Source organism: Mustela lutreola, chromosome 9, assembly GCF_030435805.1.
Source record: "Mustela lutreola isolate mMusLut2 chromosome 9, mMusLut2.pri, whole genome shotgun sequence".
In the NCBI taxonomy this organism is placed as follows: domain Eukaryota; kingdom Metazoa; phylum Chordata; class Mammalia; order Carnivora; family Mustelidae; genus Mustela; species Mustela lutreola.
In genome coordinates this window covers 126,329,485-126,352,718 of record NC_081298.1, presented here as the reverse complement: position 1 = coordinate 126,352,718, position 23,234 = coordinate 126,329,485, and the positions used below count along the sequence as shown (strand labels likewise).

The 23,234-nt window shown below is 49.2% G+C and overlaps 1 protein-coding gene across 2 annotated transcripts in view; it reads right to left on the bottom strand.

Moving 5' to 3' along the window:
* The window catches only part of KIF3C (kinesin family member 3C), a 35,622-nt gene extending 24,044 nt beyond the window's left edge, over positions 1-11,578 (bottom strand). The window contains exon 1 of one of the 2 annotated variants that reach the window (XM_059132451.1): positions 9,401-11,578. In XM_059132451.1, the coding sequence (XP_058988434.1) occupies positions 9,401-10,972 (1,572 nt within the window). In that variant the 5' untranslated portion in view covers positions 10,973-11,578. The remainder of the gene's footprint in view (positions 1-9,400) is intronic. The other variant, XM_059132450.1, reaches the window with a different exon arrangement.
* Between the last annotated feature and the right edge of the window lie 11,656 nt (positions 11,579-23,234).

The following is a 23,234-nucleotide window of genomic DNA, read 5'->3' as shown; positions in this document are numbered from 1 at the left end:
AGCCAGCAGTAAGGGAAAAAGAAACAAAGGAGACAACAGGAAAGGGAAGAACAGTGCTAAGTTCAGTGATTCTCTGCCCTGAGGAACCAAAATCAGGAGACCCAGACCGTTTCCTGCCTTCAGTCTCCTTGGATGGCTTAAGACACAACAGAAATGATGCACGTCTCAAAGGCTGGGAATTCTCTCATTAAGAAGGAGACAGTTTGGGCTCAGGAAACGTATTGGCTGGGGAGTGAGGTAAGCTGGACTCCACCCGCAGCCTTGTCCCGGACGGGGGTGTGGATGCCCAGTAGTACATCGATGCCCCTCAGAGAAAAGAAGGAATAAAAAAAAAAATCAGCCCATCGACTTCAGTGAGAAAACCATAAGCATCTCAGACCTGATCCCTAACTTCTTCCTTCCCCCCTGTTCCCCTCTGGCCAACAATAGAATGCTACAGTGTCAGGACTGAGGAGACCTAACGAGGCTTCAAGTGCAGACTCAGCATTTGACAGCCGAGGCATGGGCCCAAGGGGCTTCCGTGGGTCATCCAGGAAGCCATCCATGTGGCCGGTGGCTCCCAGGCAATGGTTGGTCATTCCTCTCCAGTTCCCACTGCCTGTCATTCAGGCTGACCTCTAACCCTGGGCTCCCGACCTGCTGCTTCCCAGGTGAATCAGCAAATAGTACTGAAAGCAAGGAAGCACCTACGGATGATTTCTTAAAGTCCCTGGGAGGGGAAGAGACTTGTCCAAGGTCACAGGATTGCCCATAACTGGGTATCACTGAGAATTATTATCAACACTGGGTCTCCCTCAATTATTCATTTTTAAATTTAAATTTATTATTATTATTTAAGATTTTATTTATTTATTTGATAGAGAGACAGAGAGAGAGGGAACACAAGTAGGGGGAGTGGGAAGGAGGAAGCAGATTTCCCGCTGAGCAGGGAGCCTGATGTGGGGCTTGATCCCAGGATCCCGGGATCCTGACCTGAGCCAAAGGCAGACACTTAACAACTGAGCCACCCAGGTGCCCCTTTAACTTATTATTTTTAAGATTCTATAGAATTATTTGAGAGAGAGATCAGAGAGGGAGAGTGAGAGGGAGAAGCAGATTCCCCACTGAGTGGAGAGCCCAACGAGCTGGGCTCTGTCCCAGGACCCTGAAACTACGACCCGAGCCTAAGGCAGATGCTTAACCAACTGAGCCACCCAGGGCCCCAATCATTCATTTGTTTAAAAAGGTTTAAAAAACCCACTGGGTGGCTCAGTGGGTTAAACCTCTGCCTTCGGCTCAAGTCATGATCTCAGGGTCCTGGGATCGAGCCCTATGTGGGGTTCTCTGCTCAGCGAGGAGCCTGCTTCCTCCTCTCTCTCTGCTTGTCTCTCTGCCTACTTGTGATCTCTGTCTGTCAAATAAATAAAATAAAATCTTTAAAAAATAATAATAATAATAAAAAGGTTTTACTTATTTATCCCAGAGAAAGAGAGGGAGGGAGGGGAAAGGAGCAGAGGGAGAGGGACAAGCAGACTCCGTGCTGAGCGCAGAGCCCGACGCAGTGCTCAATCCCACGACCCTGAGATCATAACCTGAGCGGAAATCAGGAGTCTGACGCTCAACCAACTAAACCTTCCCAGTGCCCCAGTTATTCATTATTTTTAAGCCAATCTTCCAAAGAGGTGTTAACACATTTCTTTTATATTTTCTTCTCACTTAAATTTTTAGGTTAGTTTTTATTTAACAAAACATATGTTTATAGTGAAAGTAAAAAAAGTATAAAGTAAATAAATAATAAATAAAAGCCCCCCCCTTCCCCACTAAAATTCCTAGAAATAACTACTGTTGGTGAATTCTCGTGATTCCTTCCAGAAATCTAAAAAATTTGAAGACTTCGTTAACTATACCTGCTAACTTATGTTCTTGGTTATGGGTACTTAAAAAAGATTTGTTGATTATATGAATGGACAGAGCCAGGTGAGTCGGAGGCTGGGGGTTTGCATCATTAGGAAGGACAGAGATGGGTTGAGCTAAGCATCTCCACAGACAAGAGCTCCCACTGGGGCCTATTAGCTAGGGATCTGGCAGGAATCTTTCATTTCCGAAGCTGGTAGTATAGTGTGGGGGGTTACAGATCATGGGTTCTGGAGTCAGGCAGACAGAGGCTCCTATTCTGGCCACAGTACTTCCAAGGCATGTGACCTTGGGTTGTTCCTTCCTTAAGGAGTCTCAGCATCCTCATTTGTCACATGGAGATTAAAATAGTACTACTTCATGGTGTTATTGTGAGGATTAAAGAAAACGAATGCACATGAAAACAGCGGCATGCTTGGTGTTAGACATGCACTGAAGAAATGGTAGCTCTCGGGGCACCTGGGTGGCTCGGTTGGTTAAGCGTCTGCCTTTGGCTCAGGTCATGGTCACAGGGTCCTGGGATGGAGCCCTACACTGGGCTCCCTGCTTGGTGGGAAGCCTGTTTCTCCTGCTCCCTCTTCTGCTCCCTCTGGCACTCCCCATACTTGTGCTCTCTCACTCTCACAGTTTCTCTCTCTCAAATAAATGTATAAATATATAAATAAATAATCTTTAAAATAAAAAAAAAATAAAATAAAAGGGCACCTGGGTGGCTCAGTGGGTTAAGCCTCTGCCTTCAGCTCAGGTCATGATCCCAGGGTCCTGGGATCGAGCCCCGCATTGGGCTCTCTGTTCAGTAGGGAGCCTGCTTCCCCCGACCCCCATCCCCACTCTCAGTCTGCCTCTCTCCCTAATCGTGATCTCTGTCAAATAAATAAAATCTTTAAAAAAAATAAAATAAAAAAATAAAGAAATGGTAGCTGTCATCGTCATTACTATGGTTGCCATTATTATCTTGCAGACTCACCTCAAGAAAGGAGAAAGCCTGCAGGCCCATTACCTAGTGCTATAGAAACAGAGCAGCCCAGGTCCTGGTCCTCCTCTGCTGGGGACATCTGGCAGGAGAAGGAGACAACTAAGCAGGAACTCTTTAGTATGACTGGGAGTTAATGCCCAGGAATTTCTCAGGATATTACAAATTCCAGATCCACCAGACTACAAGAGCAAGTGGCCCCTAAACCCTGAGCACAGGTGGGGTGCCTTGCGCAGAGGGCGGGGCTGAAGGGCTGCATCTTTGGGAGGAGGGAACCATCTTCTTATCTTCTCAGGCCACCCGGGTCTGGAGCTCTCAGGCCCAGAAGGCTCCAGAAGTGTGCAAGACTGGCCAGGTAAAACTGGCTAGCAGGACATGGCCAGAGAAGGGTGCCCTTCTCCAGCTGCATTCCAGGCCCTTCCCCAAGTCCTCAGAGCACAAAGAGAACATTATCACACCCACTTCATGCAGTCGTGCTCTCTGGGGGCTGGCTGTGACTGAGGGCCGTGCGTAATAGACTCCTCCAGCCAAAGCACATCGGGAGAAACCCAACACTGGACCCGAAGGCCTGCGGAGCCTCCATGTAACTTGAAGCCCCAGACCTCTGATGGGAATGTATTAGTCAGTCTTCAGTGCTTCCTGCCAGTCAAATCTTTATAATTACAAAATGCCCCCAGCTCGCGACAGTTCTGTGAAATGATAACACTGCCAGGGATGAGTAGTTAACTGTCCCCTACAGCACTTTCTCTCCTATGGGGGCTTCTCCCCAGGATCCCTGCTGTTCAGCCCTTTACCTACGCTCTCCCTCCTGCCCTGGGCCTTTATGACTTCACTTCTCTTTCCCCTCTTCCCCATCCCCTTCTATTTCTTCCCTGTTTTTCTCTCCATTCTCTTCTCTCTCTTTTTATTGTTTAAAGATTTTATTTATTTATTTGACAGACAGAGATCACAAGTAGGCAGAGAGGCAGGTAGAGAGAGGGGGGGAGGCAGGCTCCCCACTGAGCAGAGAGCCCCATGTGGGGCTCAATCCCAGGACCCTGAGATCATGACCTGAGCCAAAGGCAGAGGCTTAACCCACTGAGCCACCAGGTGCCCCCCCCCCCAAAAAAAGAGTATTTTTAACAATCAAGGACTTTTAGGAGGAGGAGACTTAAAAGGAAATCAAGATTAATGGTTTTGTTGATACATGAATCCCTTTAGAGCAACTCTGACACTCCATTTCTCCTTGAGCACTTCCACGGTTTGGAGCCTGCTACCTCTAGGAGCGGTCCATTTCTAGGTGTTAAGAAGTTCTTTATATTGAGCTTAGTCTGCTACCCTAATTCCCATACCCTAGCTACTAGGACAATCCAGGATATAAAAACAGTGCAACAGCAGAAAGGCAGTGAGGTACATATTAGGTTCAAAAGATTGAGGTAGACCAGCTGGCTGTGAGGTCTCTCACTGGAGTAGCTTGCTTGTGGGGTCAAGACAGAGGAGACATATGGCAGCCGGTCTCTGCTAGGTCTTGAATGCCAGTCTAAAATGTGGTGTGTTTGACTTATCAAGGCAAAGCCAAGTGAGACTGTCCATTAGGCAGTAATAAAAAGCTGTGCTTACATCCCAGGAAGTGTGCAAAGCACTTTAACATTATCTCATTTAATCCTCTCAAAAACGTAAACGTCGGTACTGTTATTATTTCATTTTATAGATGAGGTGACAGGTCTTTCACGAAACCCAGGCCTGTCTGTGTCTGATGCACATGATCTGAATACAGCACTCTACAAAATAACGTCAGCAGCGACCAGGATGGGAGGCCCTGATCTGGGAACGCATTTACTAGACAGAGAGAATGTCCAAAACAGAAGGCCTGGGTCCGCTTTGAGTACTCTTCTACAGACAGGCCCCGAATCTCCATTGCTAGTCTCCACAGATCCATTTCCAGCTGCCCACTGGATTTTGTCACCTCAAATTCCATGGCACAAGCTTCTGCCAGTTTTCACCTAGCACCCAGTTCCCAAAACTGATATTCCAAATCTTGAAGCATAAAAGATCACATTTTGGGGGCGCCTGGGTGGCTCAGTGGGTTGGGCCGCTGCCTTCGGCTCAGGTCATGATCTCATGATCTCAGGGTCCTGGGGTCGAGTCCCACATCAGGCTCTCTGCTCAGCAGGGAGCCTGCTTCCTCCTCTCTCTCTGCCTGCCTCTCTTCCTACCTGTGATCTCTCTCTGTCAAATAAATAAATAAAATCTTTAAAAAAAAAAAAAAAAAAAAAAAAAAAAAAAGATCACATTTTGTGTTTAACCAACCTGGGCTCAACTAGATTTGCCACATAAAACTATGAGGCCTCGGGCAAGTTACTTAACCTCTATGGGCCTCAGTTTTCTCAGATCTAAAATGGGAAGAGTAACAACACCATTCTTGGAAGGTGCTTGCGTAGATTAAATTCGATCATGTGTACATAACCAGTAGTACAGTGCTTGGCACATAGCAGGTGTTATGGAAACAGCATCCTTATAGTGATGACTGCTGTTTCTGGGGCTTGAATCTCCCTCTTGGTAACCTTTTTGTGGTTAATCCCCATGCTGAGAGGTGGGGGGAAGAAGAGGGAGCCACAGAGTGGACAGTAAGCATTCAGTGTAGTTTGCATTCTCTGTGATGACCTCGCCCCTTTGGCTGTGGGCGCCACTTCGGCAGGGTCTCTCTTCTACACCCGCTGCAGACAGAGCCGGGTTCTAGCTCTTCTCCCTCCAGACCTGCTCACGTGGGGATAAACAGGCAGTGCCTCTTCCACCCCTCCTTTTAGCTGAAACCAGCATTTTGTGTCATCTACAACCCTAACGTCCCTTAGCCACCCTTCTTTCCTTCTAAGAATCTAGGATCAGTTACAGAAAGCACCTGGTCCAATCCCTCAAAAAAACTGAGTTCAAAAGTCAAGGATCTTGCACAATGAACTGCGAGTAAAGTGGGCCTTCTCTCAACCCATCCACACGCTTTCACGGGTCCTCACTGCAGTCCACACATTGTGCACGAACGTCTGAGCCCCAGCCTCAGTTGTGGGTCTGTGACTCTCCCTGCACCCGCTTCCTCACAGGCCTAGCGTGCTATCAAGCCCCTGGGGGATACTCCGTAAGGAAGGGCTGCGAACGATTAGTGAGAAACCAGCCCGATCACAATCACGAGCCCGCACGCATTTGCACACCCTCACATCCCCCGGGGCCCCCAGTGAATATGGAAGGAGAGATGAAAGGAGACTCCAAGGAGACAGGCTCGGTGTTTGTACACAGTGAGGGGAGAACAAAGGAAACAGGGAGCCCGGAGGTGGCAGGCAGGGGAAGCAGGCGGGCCAGGCTGTAAGAGGAGTCGGAGAGAATGAGGGCAGTAGGTCGTACCAGCTCTGGCTTCGAAGCCCCCAGAGGGTGGTGTGAACTGGAAGAAGGGAATGGGGGGAGGCGGTTAGGGGAGCTGCTGCCGAAACTGAGAAGTGGGACCTGGAGAGAGTGTGCAGCAGATGGGGAGCAAAAGCTCAGTGAAGGGAGCAGGAGCTCCCTCTCTTCTGAGTCCTCCTGGCTCTTTCTTGCCCAGCTCTGCTTCCAGAGCTGTAGGGTTATGGCGAGGCAGCTGGGATCGGCCGGTGGGGGTGCGGGGGGTGGAGAAAAGAGTCAAGCTAACAGCAAAGATGTCAGTCCCCCAGATCACTGGATCCCGGCTTGATCGACAGAGGCCACCCTGTGGCTGCTAATGCCCCTCCCTTTATTTGGTCCTTTCAACTTATTTCCAACGCCCTCCCACTAATGATCTCATTTCATCTTGAGCACAAACCTGTGAAATAGGCAGGCCTGGCATTATCTCTGATGTGCTCCTCCCCTCTAATCTGTGATCTCTCAAGAGCCCTCAAATTGTTTCCTCCATCCTAGGAAGATCCAATGCAGAATCAGGCCGTGCCTTGGGAATAAGAAGAGGTTGGGGTTCTCTGTCCAGGCTCCACTCAAGTTGTCTTGTTCGTGTTTGTCCTGGGTTGGGTGTGACAAGAAGTCACAGGATACGGACTCATTCCCCTCCTGGAATTTCCCAGCCAACCTGCCCCCTTCCCTCATGTCTGAAAGCCTGGCACATAGTGACCATGTCCATCAGTCTCCAGGGAGATATGTCAGACTTCTCTTCATTAGGAGAATAGAAACCTGAGGCCTAGAGAGGCAAAAGCCTTGGCCCTGAGTCACACAGTGAGCAGACAGGGAGGGATGGTGATGACTTGGGAAGAACAGGGAGCACAAGGAGACCTGAGTCCCAGTCTTCGCTCCACTATTTTCTCAGCCCAGGGGCACAGAGACAGGCATTCCAGCTCCCCAGTCTTGGTTTTCTTAACTGTCAAATGGGGACAGGAACACCCATCTCTTGGGGTAGCTTGAGATGAAGATGTCAAAGTGTTACATAAAAATGAATTATTCTGATTATCAGGTAGCACAGGTAACGTTAGGACTCGGGCGTAAGGGGAAAAGGCTGGATCAAGCATAAGGAGTCTGGGATCTCATTAACTCACCTATATGGCCCTGGGCAAGGCCAGGCCTCAGTTTCCCAAGGCCTCTGCCACCTCTAAGAAGGAGGGTTCTGTGGACCATACCTCTATTGCAAGAATTCTGGCGCTGGCTGCCCTGACTTCTTGACTGTCCTCTTATTTCTGCCCCACATTGCCTTAGATCCAAGAATCTTACTGAGGGAGCTGGTCAGTTGCCAAGAGTGGGAGATCCCATTGTTCCCAATGGGAAGGATCTGCTAGATCCTTCACACCAACCCCTCTCCCATTTCCTCAGGGCTGAAGTGTGCTTCTGTACTGTCTTAGCCTCCACTGCCTCCCAGCTTTAAGGGGAATGAGGGTGGAGAAGGGAAGTAAGGGGGAAGGGGCTTCCCTTGGTAATGAAACTAATGACAGATTGCCCATGTAAGATTTTCCAGTGGAAAGCACCAGATTGCCTGGATTCCTTTCCTCCTAGGGAGGGCTGAGTCTAACTATTCGGCTATCATCTTGCTTCTCCCCAGATGGCCCCAAAGGTGCCAGGCCTCTGGGCCATTCTTTGAGGAAGCATCTCAGCAGAACCCTTGCTGAGCTCATGGAGGTGAATTAAATATTAAAGACACAAGGCCAGAGCCCCTGTGCAGCAGCACATTCCCATAACCCAGACAATGGCACACAGCTCATCTGCCCACCTTCCCAGCAGCCGCCACTCTCCCTCCCCAGGCTGAGTTCCCTGCTCCCCAGCCCACACTCTTGAGAGGGCATAAAAAATAGCTATGTTTTGTTCTCTCCAGCAAGTGATCAGCTCCTGGTTCCCTGTGTCCTCCCTCCAACCCTCAGCACTGAGGAGTCCAGGGACCTGGAAATGCCTGGAACATTGAGTTGTGGCATCTGCGGCAATGAAACTGAACAGGTCTGTGGCTGGTCTGACAGAGCCCTCTGTAGCTTAGCCCCACCTTGTGCCTGGAGGCCCCAGCAGGAAGATCTGGATAGCTCTCAGGGCAATGGGAAATTAGATCTTGCTGGGATGAAGCCTGGGTGGCGGGGGGGGGGGGGGGGGGGGCAGTTTGCTTCTCAGCTTCGAAGAATTTCAGAGATCACCCAGGCTACCTCAGTTTTACAAAAAGGGAAGCTGAGGCTTTAGGAAAGGAAAAAGTAACTTACACAAGGTCACTCGATGAGCGATAGAATAGCTAGGCCCAGACTCCAGTTCTCCAGGGTAGAGCCCAGTGCTCTCGCCTACCCTCCCCATGATCTCTGGATCTCCTTCCTAATTCTAGCAAGCACTGGGCCCTGCATGGGTCCTATGGCTGCTTTCAGGGGGCAGGATCCATTCCTAGTTCCTCTGGCTATCCCAGAACCAAAAGAGCACAGCGTTCGTGCGCTCCACCTCAGCTTTGTCACCTGGTAGGATGGTACCTTGGTCATTGCACCTCTGAGCCTTAGTTTCTCACCCATAAAATGGGGGCTTAAGAACCAGTGCCCCGGATGGCTAAGGATCAGATGAGATCGTGTCTGTGGGGCATTTGGTAGACTGGGAAGTGCTATCCAAATGTCAGATATTATTAAAATGGTGTGAGGTGTGAAGGTGCTACAGAGGGAGGAAGTCCCAGGGGAGGCGGCTATGCAAGGGAACCCACCCCCAAATGGGGCTGAGGCCCTGCCTCAGGACCTGACTGATCCTGACGGCCACCAACAGAGACTGACAGGCAGTTGGTCAGACCAACCCAAGCTCCCCGGCTTGAAAGACCACCTGCCTGCTTTGCTTTGCGCGCACGCGTGTGTGTGTGTGTGTGTGTGTGTGCGCGTGTGTGGTTTGTCTGTCCTCCTAAGAGCTCCTGGGATGCTCTGCCCGGCAGCCCAGAATTGTGGGGATTTATTTCCCTGGCTGCTCCAGGGGAGTATTGGGCAGGAAGGCAAGCGTGTTGTGCTGAGGGAGGACACCTTGCTTCAGGTAGGATCAAAGACCCGAAAAGAAAAGCCTGCCAGCCCAGATCCCCTTGGGCACCTCTGGAGTCCCGCTGCTGTCTGGGGCCCTTACCTTGTACTTGGCCGCGAGCAGCTCCGTGGCCTGCTGCTCCCGCCTTAGGTCTTCCAGCATCTTCTCCTTTTCCTCCAGCAGCTTCTGCTTCTCCTCGCTCACCAGGCTGCGGTCATCCTGGATGGCCGCCTTCTCCTCCTCCAGGCGCTCCTTCTGCTCCTGCAGGTAATTCTCCATGTTCTTATCCAAGGCTGACTCCAGGATGGGCTGGGGTGGGCGGTGGTTGTTGTTGTTGTCATCCTCCTCTTCGGCCACCCAGGCCTCTATCACCGGCCCCTCGGGGTACCCAGCTGGGGCCGACACGGCCTTCTTCCTGCGGCTGCTCTTTCTCCGGAGCCGCTTTCCCAGCATCCCCTTCTTCTCCAGCTGGGCCTTCAGGCGAGCGATCTCCTCCTGGAATTCCCGCAGCAGCGTGTCCTTGGGGTCCTCGTTCACGCGGGGCTTGTTCTTGATGTTCTTGGCCCTGTTGGCAAAGCGCAGGGTGGAGAGGCTCTCGTCGTAGCTGTGAGAAGCCGGCCCCAGAGTGGCCACCATGATGGTCTTGGCGTTCCCCCCCAGAGAGTCTTGGAGCAGCCGGGTCAGCTTGGAGTCCCGGTAGGGGATGTGGGTGCTCCTGTTGCCTGCCAGAGCAGCGATCACGTTGCCCAGGGCAGACAGCGAGAGGTTGATTTTGGAGGCTTCCTTAGGCCTCTCTCCACCACTACCACCACCACCACCACCACCGCCGCCGCCGCCACCACCCCCACCTCCACCGCTGCCGCAGCCCGTGGACTGTGTGGCCGTCCCTCCGGCGGCATTGGGGCCTGCCTTGTTCTGCCTCTCACTGCCAGCCAGGTCCACCAGGTTGAGCTTGCCCACACGGATGTGGTCCTGGCCATCTGAGCCCCGCTCACTGCACTCCACAGTGATGACGAAGATGGCATGGGAGCGGGAGCTGACCTCATTCATGTGCGTGCTGCCCACCGCCCGGGTCTGGTTCCCCAGGTTCATCACGTGCTCGATCTCCTTGACGTTCTTGGTGACGAAGGAGGAGAGGTCCTTGATGTAGACACCGGTCTCCGGGTTCTCCTTCAGTTCTAGCCTCTTGCCAGGCTCTTTGGAGAGCAGGTCCCGGATCTCCTCCTGGTAGATCTCCAGGTAGGAGGCCCGAACCAGGTACTGCTGGTTCTGGGAGCGAGAGATGTGGGTGAAGATATGCTCAAAGGCATTGGGGATGACCCCCCGCAGCTCGGGCTCCACCCAGGTCCCCTGCATGGTGTAGGTCTTGCCGGTGCCCGTCTGGCCATAGGCAAACACCGTGCCATTGAAACCCTGAAGTACGGAGTCTACCAGGGGCCTCACGGTTTCATCATATAAGTCTGCCTGCTTGGAGCTGGCATCATACACGGCATCAAAGGTGAAGGACTTGGGCAGTTCCCCTGGGGCAGCGCGGGGGTTCCGCAGGGTCACCTGGCCCAGTTTCACGTCCATGGTCAGGATCTGCTCGTGACCAGCAGCCTCCTCCTTCCGGCTGAGGGGGCGGCACCGGGCCACCACCTTAAGGGCCTCGCTGGCCTTGGTTTTACTGGCCATCTTGATGCTCTGTCCTTCCTGCTCCCCAGGGCCCCTCCGCAGCCTGGGCGGTCCTGCTGGCCTCCCTAGGTTGGGATCAGCGGGGCCAGCCCAGCCCCCAGGCGCCGCTCTTCAATCCGCATGCAGCCTCCTAGGGTGGGGATGCTGGGAGGTGGCCCCGCCGCTGCTGCAGTCCGGGCCTCCACCGCTCTCCGGTCCTCGCTGCACGGGCCGGGCAGGGGGAATTAGGCAGAATCCCCCGGCAGCCGCGGGAGCCGCGCCGGCCGAATGGCAGTGCCCGGAGCCCGCCCCATGCTGGGGCAGAGGGAGCGCTGCCGTAAACAGCTACCGCAACAATGAGATAAAGGAAGAGGAAAATGGGATGGGGGGTGGGCGGCGAAGCTGTCTTCTCCTCCTCCTCCTCTTCTAGGGATCCATGGCGGGGGCTGCAGGTCCTGGGCGGCCGGGGGTCCCGGCCCTCCCGAGGGCAGAGGCTCACCTGGAGTCCTCCCCCCGCGCTGGGGGATCATTCATTGCAGCCCGCGCGGCTGCTGCTGCCCCTGCCTCCACCTTCCCCGCCGCTGCCACCGGAGAATGAGAGAGAAAAACAGAAGGGGATGGGGCGGAGCAGCGGCGGCGAGAGTGATGTTGCCGCCGCGCTGCGGCCCCAGCTAAGCCGCCCGGCTGGGGTGGGGTAAGGGGCGGGGCTGCGGGGCGGGAGGCGCGAGCCCGGCGCGGCCCGCGCGCTGGGAACAAGGGGGCATCGCCTGCTCGCACCCCCGCAGACCCCTCCGGAATTACAGGCTCGGGTGCCGAGCCTGGTGGGTCCCGCGCCCACCAGGCGGGTGCGGCGCAGACACCGCCCGCCGTCACCCCACCGGGCCCGAGCATGCTGGGAATTGTAGTCCTGCCTTTGTTAACCCGGTTCTGGCAGGTTGCAGATGCCTTCTCCGGTCCGGGAGGCCCCTCCCTCTCTGGCACGCAACCTAAGAGGGACTGCTGAGGTCGCAGCCTACCTGGGACTGGGGTATCCACCACCCACACTTGTTCCCTCCAAAGACCATCCTCCATCCCTCCACTGCTCCTGTCTTTCAGCCTGCAGACGTGGACACGTCCCCCCTTCCCTTCGGAGGGTCGCTAGGTACCTTGACTCCTGCATGTTTCTCGATTCTTCCCTTCCCTTCTCCTGAGCCTGGTTTACTTCTGGCCTTCCCCTTGTCTCTTGAAACCACCTTCCAGCTGATTCTCTCTTCACGTCTTCTCTGCACATGTACCCGGGTCCCCTGCCTTCCTCCTCTTCCTCTTCTTCTAGGCTTCCAACACGTATACAAGCCCCACCATCTTCTGACCCCGGCCTAATTTCCCAGCCTCCCCTCCAGGTACTCTCCCACAGAGAACCTGCGGTCCAGAAGTTCATTCCTTCAAGCAGTTCCCCCGGGGCCTGCTGAGCTCCTTGTCCACAAGGACCTCTCATTCTAAGAACCTTGTTTTGACCGTGCTGTGTTGCATCCTTGTGCCTTTGCCCAGAGGGCGCTGTCACCCTTCTACACCTGGCAGCCTGCCACTGGCGCAGTTCAAGCACTTCCTCCTCTGGACATCTTCCCTGATCAATTTCTTTTCTATAGCAGAAAGAGACGCAGAATTTGCATAAAACAAAGCTCGGGTTCAACTTGCACTTCTGATCGCCATCCAGAATGGTGTGACTTTGAGCAATCTCTTATCTTGCTCTAGCCTCAATTTCCTCATCTGTTTAAAACAACTAGAGGGCGCCTGGCTGGCTCAGTCAGTTAAGCCTCCAACTCTTGATTTTGGCTCAGGTCATGATCTCCTGGTCCTGGGATGGAGCCCCCCTCAGCTCTGGGCTCAGCAGGGAGTCTGCTTGTCCCTCTCCCTCTGCTCCTCCCCTCCCTATGTAAGTAAATAAGTAAGTAAATAAATAAATAAAATATTAAAAAAAAAAAAAACAGTTGGATGGAGGAGGGGAATAATTTCTATGGAGTGGCCATGAGACTCAGATGAAACAATTAATAAACTCTTCTGCCGATGAGAAGACTTTTTTTTAAAAAGATTTTATTTATTTATTTGACAGACAGAGATCACAAGCAGTCAGAGGCAGGCAGAGAGAGGAGGAAGCAGGCTCCTCACCGAGCAGAGAGCCCGACTCAGGGCTTGATCCTAGGATCCTGGGACCACAACCCGAGCCGAAGGCAGAGGCCTTAACCCACTGAGCTACCCAGGTGCCCCAAGAAGCCTTTTTTTAAAAAGATTTTATTTTTGAGTAATTTCTACACCCAGCATGGGATTCAGACTCACTATCGAAGACCAAGAGCCACATGATTCACCTATTGAGCCAGGCAGGAGCCCCTGAGAAGACTTTTTTTTAAAAGATTTTATTTTATTTATTTGACAGAGAGACAGAGAGAGAGCATGAGAGCACAGTTAGGGGGAGTGGCAGGCAGAGGGAGAGGGAGAAGTAGGCTCCCAGTTGGGCAGGGAGCCTGATGTGCAGCTGGGCGTGGAACTCATCCTTGGAGCCTGGGAACAGAACCTGAGCTAAAGGCAGACGCTTAAACAACTGAGCCACTCAGATGCCCCTGAAAATAAATAAATATTTTTTATTTTATTTTGTCTTTAAAAAGATTTTATTTATTTATTTGACAGACAGAGATCTCTGTAGATCAGAGTAGGCAGAGAGGCAGGCAGAGAGAGAGGAGGAAACAGGCTGCTTGCGGAGCAGAGAGCCCGATATGGGGCTCGATCCCAGGACCCCGGGATCAAGAACTGAACTGAGGGCAGAGGCTTTAACCCAGGTGCCCCCCGAGAAGACCTATTTTTAAGCAAGCCCTTAAAACATGCTTGTGGCCTGGTTTGGTTTGCCTGACAGCTTTCACTTTCTTGAGTATCCTCGATAGACCAGTCCATGTTTGCTGTTCCTCTTTGCCGGTCTTCATATTTTTCCTCTAGGATACAAATCAGGTATAATTCCTCAAGTCCAAGGACCAAGCCAGTGTCACCCATGTCCTACTCTGCGGAGGGCGGTTGCGTCTGTGGACTGAGTCTGAGTTGTCCTTCCTCTCTGAGATCCAGAGCGAGGAGGTAATTATTTGAAACCTCAAGGCCCCTCCCCACAGAGACACTGGAAGAACCTTTGCATAAAACATCTCTGATCATGTTATTCTCTGGAGGACCTTTTTGTTTAGTTCTTCACCTTCCAATCTTCACCTTCAAATGCCCTTCAGGACCTGAAGGGCAGCTCGATTGGAATCTTGAGGCTGAGCTGGTGGCTTGCTTACTTGTGAACTTTCCTGGCTTTCCTCAACCCTCTCTTTGATCAGGCTGTACATCTTGTGAGTAACTTGGCTTTTGGACCAATTACTGGGTGGGGTTTTGGCTTTGTAGACTAACCTTTCTTGGCTCTGGCAGCCTGACTTCTGGATGGACCGACTATTTGGCTCTTGGACTATTTTTCTTGTTGCATTTGGCTTTAGTTTTTGGACTACCCTTTCTCTCCTTTGCCTAACACCTGATGCCAGGGTGCTGCCGGACAAAAGGGATTCTGGTCTCATTCTCCCCACTTGATACCACCACCTGGCAAGGCACTTGCCCAGATCTTCCTGCATGGAAGGGAGGCTGGAAGCCGATTGCTCACATGGGCAGATGTATGATCCTCAGTAAAGGAAAAGTTCCCTGAATAGCTTATTTTCTCAGAATTAAGGATTCTGCCATCACTCACAGGGTTTACATGAGTATTAAGGGAGATAATGCAGAATCTCCCAGGATGTAGAAGGCATTCAAGAAATCGTAGTTTTCCTGCCTTTTGTCCTTCGTATTCAAAGTTGTTCACATCCTGCATTTCCCTTTTCAGCTTCTTTATCATCCATTCTTTCTTCCCTCTCCCTGTTCCACACTCAAGTCTCCAACCACTTGGGTTTGCTCGAAGTCCTCCCAACACATCATAATTTGGGGGGGTCTCCATATGATTTTGCCCATACTGCATCTCTGTCTGCAGTGTTCCCCTAACTTTGTTTCTGTCTACACAGGCTCACCTCCTATTCATTCTGTACCTTGATATAGTTTCTACTACCACTGCTCAATAAAGATTCCTCTTGCCAAGGGTATCAGTAACCCCACAGTGCCATTTCTAGTGGGCCCTTTTCAATAGAAGCTTTTGACACAACCCACTTCTTCCTTCTTTAGCAAACTCTCCCTCACTTCCTATGGTTTTCATGACCCTATACTTTTCTGGGTTTCTTCCTCCAGCTCTCATGAGTTCTGATTGCTGAGTTTCAGTCTCCCTAATCAATTGACCTCATTCAGCTTCAACATTGAGTGTTCATTAAAGTCCTAAGCCCTCTTCTTCTTTCAATGTCACCCTATAATGATCATTATAGCTCATGGCTTCAATTGATATTTAAATGATTCCTAAATTGGTATTCCAGCCCAGACTTCTCTGAGCTCCAAATCTATATATCCAATTCTCTAATGGATATAGCTACTTGGATGGCTCCCATATGCTTGAAATTCTACTTGTTTTCACTGAACTCATCATCCTCCCTTCCAAACTTTATCCTCCAAGAATGGTCCCTAACTCTGTAAAAAACTCTTCCCCCACCCTCCATATATCCCTCCAAATACCAAATCTTATCAATTCAACTTTCTTAATATTTGTCAAATCTATCAACTTTTCTTCACTTCCACAGCCAATATCATGACCCAAGCCACCATCTTGTCTGGCCTGGCATCCCCACAATGGCCTGTAGTCTGGTCTCACTAGATATGCTTTTGCCTCTACTTATTCATTCTTTACAAAGTAATCTTTTATTTTATTTATTTTTTAAAATTTATTTGACAGGCAGAGATTACAAGTAGGCAGAGAGACAGGCAGAGAGAGAAGGAAGCAGGCTCCCTGCAGAGAAGATAGCCTGATGTGGGGCTCGATCCCAGGACCCTGAGATCATGACTGGAGCCGAAGGCAGAGGCTTAACCCACTGAGCCACCCAAGCGTCCCCAAAGTAATCTTTTATTTTATTTTATTTTTTAAAGGTTTTATTTATTTATTTGACAGACAGAGATCACAAGGTTTTATTTATTTTTTTGACAGACAGAGATTATGACCTGAGCCGAAGGCAGAAGCTTTAACCCACTGAGCCACCCAGGTACCCCCCCACCCCCCGCAAAGTAATCTTTTAAAAACACATGTCTGATCAAGTCACTCCATGCTTAAAACATTTTAATGCTCATCACTCTTCTTAAGTTAAAGTCTAAATCATGAATGTAGCCCCCAAAGACCTATACAGTCTGGTGCCCATCATGTCTCCAGTCACATCTCATGCCACTCTTCCCTTGCTCCCTGGGCTCTAGTTACAGTGGCCTTCCTCAGTTCTGTTCCAACTTCCTACCACAGGACCTTTACACAGGGCCTGTCTCTGCTACATAGAACATTTATCTTCACCATCTTTACTTAGATACCTTCTCTTCATCCTTAAGCTCTCAGTTTGAATGTCAATTCCTAAGGGTATATCTCTTGACTTTCCCACCTGTTTATATTCCTTTGTAATATGTTCTTTTTTTTTTTTTTTTTTAAAGATTTATTTATTTATTTGACAGAGAGAGATCACAAGTAGGCAGAGAGGCAGGCAGAGAGAGAGGAGGAAGCAGGCTCCCCACTGAGCAGAGAGCCCGATGCGGGGCTCGATCCCAGGACCCTGGGATCATGACCTGAGCCGAAGGCAGATGCCTTAACCCACTGAGCCACCCAGGTGCCCCATTATTTGCCCACTTTTGTTGTTCTGTGAAGATATAACATGACTGTTTCATTCATTTCCTTTTTTTTTTTTCCCCTAAGGAAACTCTATGCCCAATGTGGGCCTCAGACTCACGAATCTGAGATCAAGAATTTCATGCTCTATCAACTGAGCCAGTCAGGCGCCCCTGTTTCGTTCATTCTTTTTTTTTGTTTTTTAATTTTTGATTTTTTAGAAACATATATTTTTATCCCCAGGGGTACAGGTCTGTGAATCGCCAGGTTTACACACTCACCAAAGCACATACCCTCCCCAATGTCCATAATTCGACCCCTTTCTCCCAAACCCACTCCCCCCAGCAACCCTCAGTTTGTTTTGTGAGATTAAGAGTCACCTATGGTTTGTCTCCCTCCCAATCCCATCTTGTTTCATTGATTCTTCTCCTACCCACTTAAGCCCCCATGTTGCATCACCACTTTCTCCTATCAGGGAGATCATATGATAGTTGTCTTTCTCTGCTTGACTTATTTCACTAAGCATGATACGCTCTAGTTCCATCCATGTTGTCGCAAATGGCAAGATTTCATTTCTTTTGTGGATGCATAGTATTCCATTGTGTGTATATACCACATCTTCTTGATCCATTCATCTGTTGATGGACATCTAGTTCTTTCCATAGTTTGGCTATTGTGGACATTGCTGCAGTTTTGTTCATTCTTGCATCCACAATGACTAGTCCAGTTCCTGGCACACAGCATGTGCTCAGGAATATATTTTTTATAAGTCAATGAAAGCCCTGTATGAATATTACCTCTTCTGGGAAGACTTCCTTGATTCCCCTAATTCTATCTATTCTAATTAATCTTTCCTTTCCTCATAATTGTATAGCTCCTTGTTTAACTAGTCTTTTTTTTTTTTTTTTTTTAGATATTGTTTATTTATTAGACAGAGAGAGAGATCACAAGTAGGCAGAGAGGCAGGCGGGGGGTGGGGGAAGCAGGCTCCCCGTGGAGCAGAGAGCCCAAGTGGGGCTCGATCCCAGGACTCTGAGATCATGACCTGAGCCGAAGGCAGAGGTTCAACCCACTGAGCCACCCAGGCGCCCCTTGTTTAACTAGTCTTATACTACTCATACAGTCTGTCTCATACTACGGTTACCTGAGTTTGTCTCTCTCCATATAATACGAAGCCCCTGAAGACAGGAGCTATCCTCTTTGTCTCTGTGTCTCCTTTCCCCATACCTAGCATGATACTGCTATATTCACTTTAGGTAATCAGAATCGATTGTTACACAAATGAATGAATGAATTCAGGGCAAGAAAATGGGGAGGGAAGACAAAGAAGCAATGGCAAAAAAAAAAAAAAAAGAAAAAAATTCTTATATCTATAGAATGATTTACAGTTAATAAAGTATTATCACTTATTACCGAGGAGAGGGGCAAATATTAGTATCCCGTTAAAAGGAGGAGTCCAAGCTTCAGGCTAAGGGACTGGGGAAGGACACCCTGCCGTCAAGTGGCACAGTCTTCAGACTCCAAAACTTTAACCCTGGTCGTCTGTCTCCTGTGCCACAAGGCGAGCTTCCTATGGACATGGCAGGATGGCTGCTTCTCAGTCCTGGTTTGAGTAACGGTTTCGTAGGAGTGGAGACCTATGGTTGGCTCCGCGGGAGGAAGAAATTCCCTTCCCCGTGTCTTCTGTGACAATGACAGTTCCTTTCCCAGAGGATTCCCATAAAATCACCTTCTTCCATTGTGGTCCCAGGAACCAGTCAGGGTGAGATTGTACCAAGAAGGCAGGGTTAGCTGTTTAGTAATCCTGAGGCCTGCAAATTTTTCAGACCCAAGTCATTGAGATTTGGGGTTACCCTGCAAAATCAAGTCCTGCCAGCAGAGGGAGACATGACTATGTGACAGAATCCCTGAAGAAGCTCTAAGTCTCTGGACTAGTCATCACTGTAAGATTTATCTAACTAGAGACCCCAGTTGTGTCCAAGTCTAGATTACTAGCAGCTCTCCTTTTCCTAACAGTTTATTTTCTCTTTTACCTGCTGTATTTTCTGGTAAATGGGAATGGAGTCAACTTCCCATCCCCTCCACTCAAAATACAGAAAAATCTGAAAATTAAAAAAACCCTGAATATTAAAAAAACACTGTCCTTAGTAGCTACCCTTTATTGGGCACCTAATAGGTGGATCACAGAGTGTTGAGCAGAGAGCCTGATGCGGGGCTTGATCCCAGGACCCTGAGATCATGACCTGAGCTGAAGGCAGAGGCTTAACCCACTGAGCCACCCAGGTGCCCCAAGAACATGTTTTTTTAAAAAGATTTTATTTTATTTATTTATTTTTAAAGATTTTATTTAGTTGACAGTCAGAGATCACAAATAGGCAGAGAGGCAGGCAGAGAGAGAGAGACGAAGGAAGCAGGCTCCCTACCGAATAGAGAGCTTGATGCAGGGCTCAATGCCAGGACCCTGGGATCATGACCTGAGCCCAAGGCAGAGGCTTTAATCCACTGAGCCACCCAGGTGCCCCATTAAGATTTTATTTTTTGGGGCGCCTGGGTGGCTCAGTGGGTTAAGCCGCTGCCTTCGGCTCAGGTCATGATCTCAGGGTCCTAGGATCGAGTCCCGCATTGGGCTCTCTGCTCAGCAGGGAGCCTGCTTCCTCCTCTCCTCTCTCTGCCTGCCTCTCTGCCTACTTGTGATTTCTCTCTGTCAAATAAATAAATAAATAATCTTTAAAAAAAAAAAAAAAGATTTTATTTTTTATTTTTCTTATTTTATTTTATTTGAAGATTTTATTTAGAGAGGGAGAGAGGGCAGGTGCGCAAACAGGGGGAGGAGCTGAGGGAGAGAGAGAGAGAGAGAGATTCTCAGGTAGACTCTTTGTGGAGTGTGGAGCCGGCTTTGGGGCTCCATCTCACAAGGCTGAGATCATGACCTGAGCCAAAATCAAGAATCAGTCGCTTAACTGACTGAGCCACCCCGGCGCCCCGAAAGATTTTATTTTTAAGTTATCTCTATACCCAACGTGGGGTCCGAACTTGCAACCCCAAGATTAAGAGTTGCACACTCCTCCAACTGAGCCAGCCAGGTGTTGCAAGAACAGGTTTGGAAGAGTTTTGACCATACCAAATGGTGTATATTAATTTAAAAAATATATATACATTACCAGGGTGCCTGGGTGGTGCAGTCAGTTAAGTGTCCAACTCTTGGATTCAACTCAGGTTGTGATCTTAGGGTCTCGAGATCAAGCCCCGCGTCAGGGTCCACACGCAGCAGGCGTTCTGCTTGAGATTCTCTCTCCCTCTTCCTCTGCTCCTCCCCCCTCATTCTCTGTCTCTCTCACTCTCGTTCACTGAAATATAAATGTAAGTATAAATATATTTATATTTATATAAATATATAATCAATTCTTTTTCTGCTTACTCTCCATGCAGTCCATCAACAGATCCTACCTGGGTTCTACCTATAAAATCTACCGGTCCTGGGACGCCTGGGTGGCTCAGTTGGTTAAGCAGCTGCCTTCAGCTCAGGTCATGATCCCAGCGTCCTGGGATCGAGTTCCACATCGGGCTCCTTGCTCAGCAGGGAGCCTGCTTCTCCTTCTGCCTCTGCCTGCCATTCTGTCTGCCTGTGCTCGCTCTCTCCCCCCCATCTGATAAATAAATAAAAATCTTAAAAAAAAAATTAAGTATTCTTAAAAAAAAAAAAAATTCTACCGGTCCTGATTCCCACCACTGCCACCGTGGTCCATGCCACCTTCTCTCTCACCGGGACACTGCAGAAGCATTTTTAACAGGCATCCCTGCTTCCTTCTCCTTCTCCATAGAACAGCCAGATTTCCTTCTACTCTATAAATCAGATCATACTACTTCCTGCTCTCAACCTTCCAGTGGCCTCTCATTACTCTCAGAATAAAAGCCAGAGTCCCTTGCCTGGGCAAGGGGACTGTCTGTGATGGGTCCCGGGTTCCTTCTCCTGTTTCATGTGTACAGACTCTGCCCTGGCTATGCTCTGATTCAGGAACACTGGTCTCCTTGTTCTTCAGTTCCACGAGCACATTCCAGTCATGCGGCCTGTGCACTTGTTCCTTCTGCCCGCGGGCGTTTCCTCCCATGACCTCTCGTGGCCTCTCTCCTCCACTCCGTTCCCTTGTGTTTCCAAATCCATTAGAATGCGAGCACCATGACAGAATCCAATTCTCTAGTCCAGTGTCTAGAAGTGTGCCGGCTTCATAATAAGCCTTCAGGAAACATTTGTTGAATAAATAAATGATGGGCGCTTGGGTGGCTCAGTCAGTTGGGCGTGTGACTCTTGGCTTGGGCTCAGATCGTGATCTCAGGGTGGTGGGATCGAGACCCTGCATCCAGCTCCGCACAGCCAGGAGTGAGAATCCTCTCTCACTCTCTAGCGTGAGGCTTCTCTCCCACTTACTCACGTGCACTCTCTCTTTCTCTCTCTCTCAAATAAATAAATACATCTTTAAGTAAAGTAAGCAAATGTAGTTATTAGTGGCCTTTACAATCATCGTTTTGAATGGCTGGTTATCTTCATGTAAACTGGGTTTTACTGTGGACTATTAGGTCGAACCATCTGAAATTACCATTTTGTTTGTTAAAAATGGTTGACACTGGCAATTTTACATAGTTCAGTTTAAAAAGCACACTCAGAATGTTGCATTGCCTGAGAATACTGCTTAAAGAATTATTATAAAACAATATCCTCTCCCCACCTAAAAAATAAAAAAATAAAAAAAACTCCAAAAAACCCCGCATCCCTGGGCCGGCCACCCAGGCTGAACACAGGACCTTCCCGGCATCCCAGGATCTCCATGCAGGATCCTCCAGCATCCCATTTCTCTCCTTCCTCTCCAAGGTAACCACTCCTGATTTCATATTATTCACTTGCTCACTTTTCTTTGCTCTTTTACCGTCTAAAGAGTATGGTTTTGTTCTGCTTATTTTTTAATTTTATTTTATTACTTATTTATTTATTTTTAATTTTTTTTTAAGATTCTATTTATTTATTTGAGAGAGAGCATGAGAAGGGAGAGGGCCAGAGGGAGAAGCAGACCCCCACTGAGCAGACAGCCTGATGAGGGACTCCATTCCGGAACTCAAGGATCATGACCTGAGCCTGAGGCAGTAGCTTAACCAACTAAGCCACCCAGGCGCCTTCTGCCTGTTTTTTAAAGTAAACTCTACGCCCAGTGTGGAACTTGAACTCACAACCTGAGATATAGAATCATGTCCTCTACCAACAGAGCCAGACAGGTGCCTCCATTTTGTCCATTTTTGAGGTTTATATAATTCATACAGTATGTATTCTTTTGTATCTAGTTTTTTTCTTGTTTCTTTTATTTGATAGATTCATCCATGTTGTGTCTGTTGTGTGTAGTGTTATTACTGTATGATATTTCATTGTGTGACTCTATCACCTATTGCCTCCTCTTTTTCTTTTCTTTAAAGATTTATTTATTTATTTTAGAGCAAGAGAACAAGAGAGCATGAGAGGAGGGAGGGGTGAGGGGAGAAGGAGAGAGAATCCTCAAGAAGACTCCCTACCGAGTGTGGAGCCCAATGTGCAGGGACGATCCTAGGATCCTGAGATCATGGCCTGAGCCGAAGCCAAGAGCCAGACGCCTAGCTGGCGGAGCCACCCAGCACCCCCAAATTATCATCTACTCTTGGTGGACATTTGTGTTGTTTCCAATGTGGGGTTATTACAGGCTATGCTGCTGTGAGCATTCTGGTTTATGTCTCCTGTGTGCTTTTTTTTTTTTAAATTTTATTTATTTATTTGACAGACAGAGATTACAAGTAGGCAGAGAGGCAGTCAGAGAGAGGAGGAAGCAGGCTCCCTGCTGAGCAGAGCTCAGGGCTCGACCCCAGGACCCTGGGATCATGACCTGAGCCGAAGGCAGAGGCTTTAACCCACTGAGCCACCCAGGCGCACCCTCCTGTGTGCTTTGAACCCATTTTTGTTGCATGTATCCTGGAATTGCTGGACCATAGAGAAAGCAACTTTCGACTTCAGTTGGTGAAGTCAAACTGTTTGCCAAAGTGGGTGTAACAGGCTGCACTGATAGCAGTATATGAGCATTCCAGGTGCTTCACATCAGAACTAACACTTAATACTGGCATTCTTCATTTTAGATACTCGGTATCTCATTGTGGTTTTAATCTGGATTTCCCTGATGGCAAACAAAGTTAAACATCTTTCCATATGCCTGCTGACGTTTTATATCTTCTTTTGTGAATTGCCCCTTTCATATCTCTTGCTTCTTTTTTGAAATTATGGATGGGTTTTATTTATTTATTTATTTAAAGGTTTTATTATTTGACAGAGAGAGAGAGACAGCGAGACAAGGAATACAAGCAGGGGGAGTGAGAGAGGGAGAAGCAGGCTTCCTGTGGAGCAGGGAGCCCGATGCAGGACTTGATCTTAGGACCCTGGGATCATGACCTGAACCAAAGGCAGACAAGTAGCAACTGAGCCACCCAGGCACCCCTCTTGCTCATTTTTAAAAGATT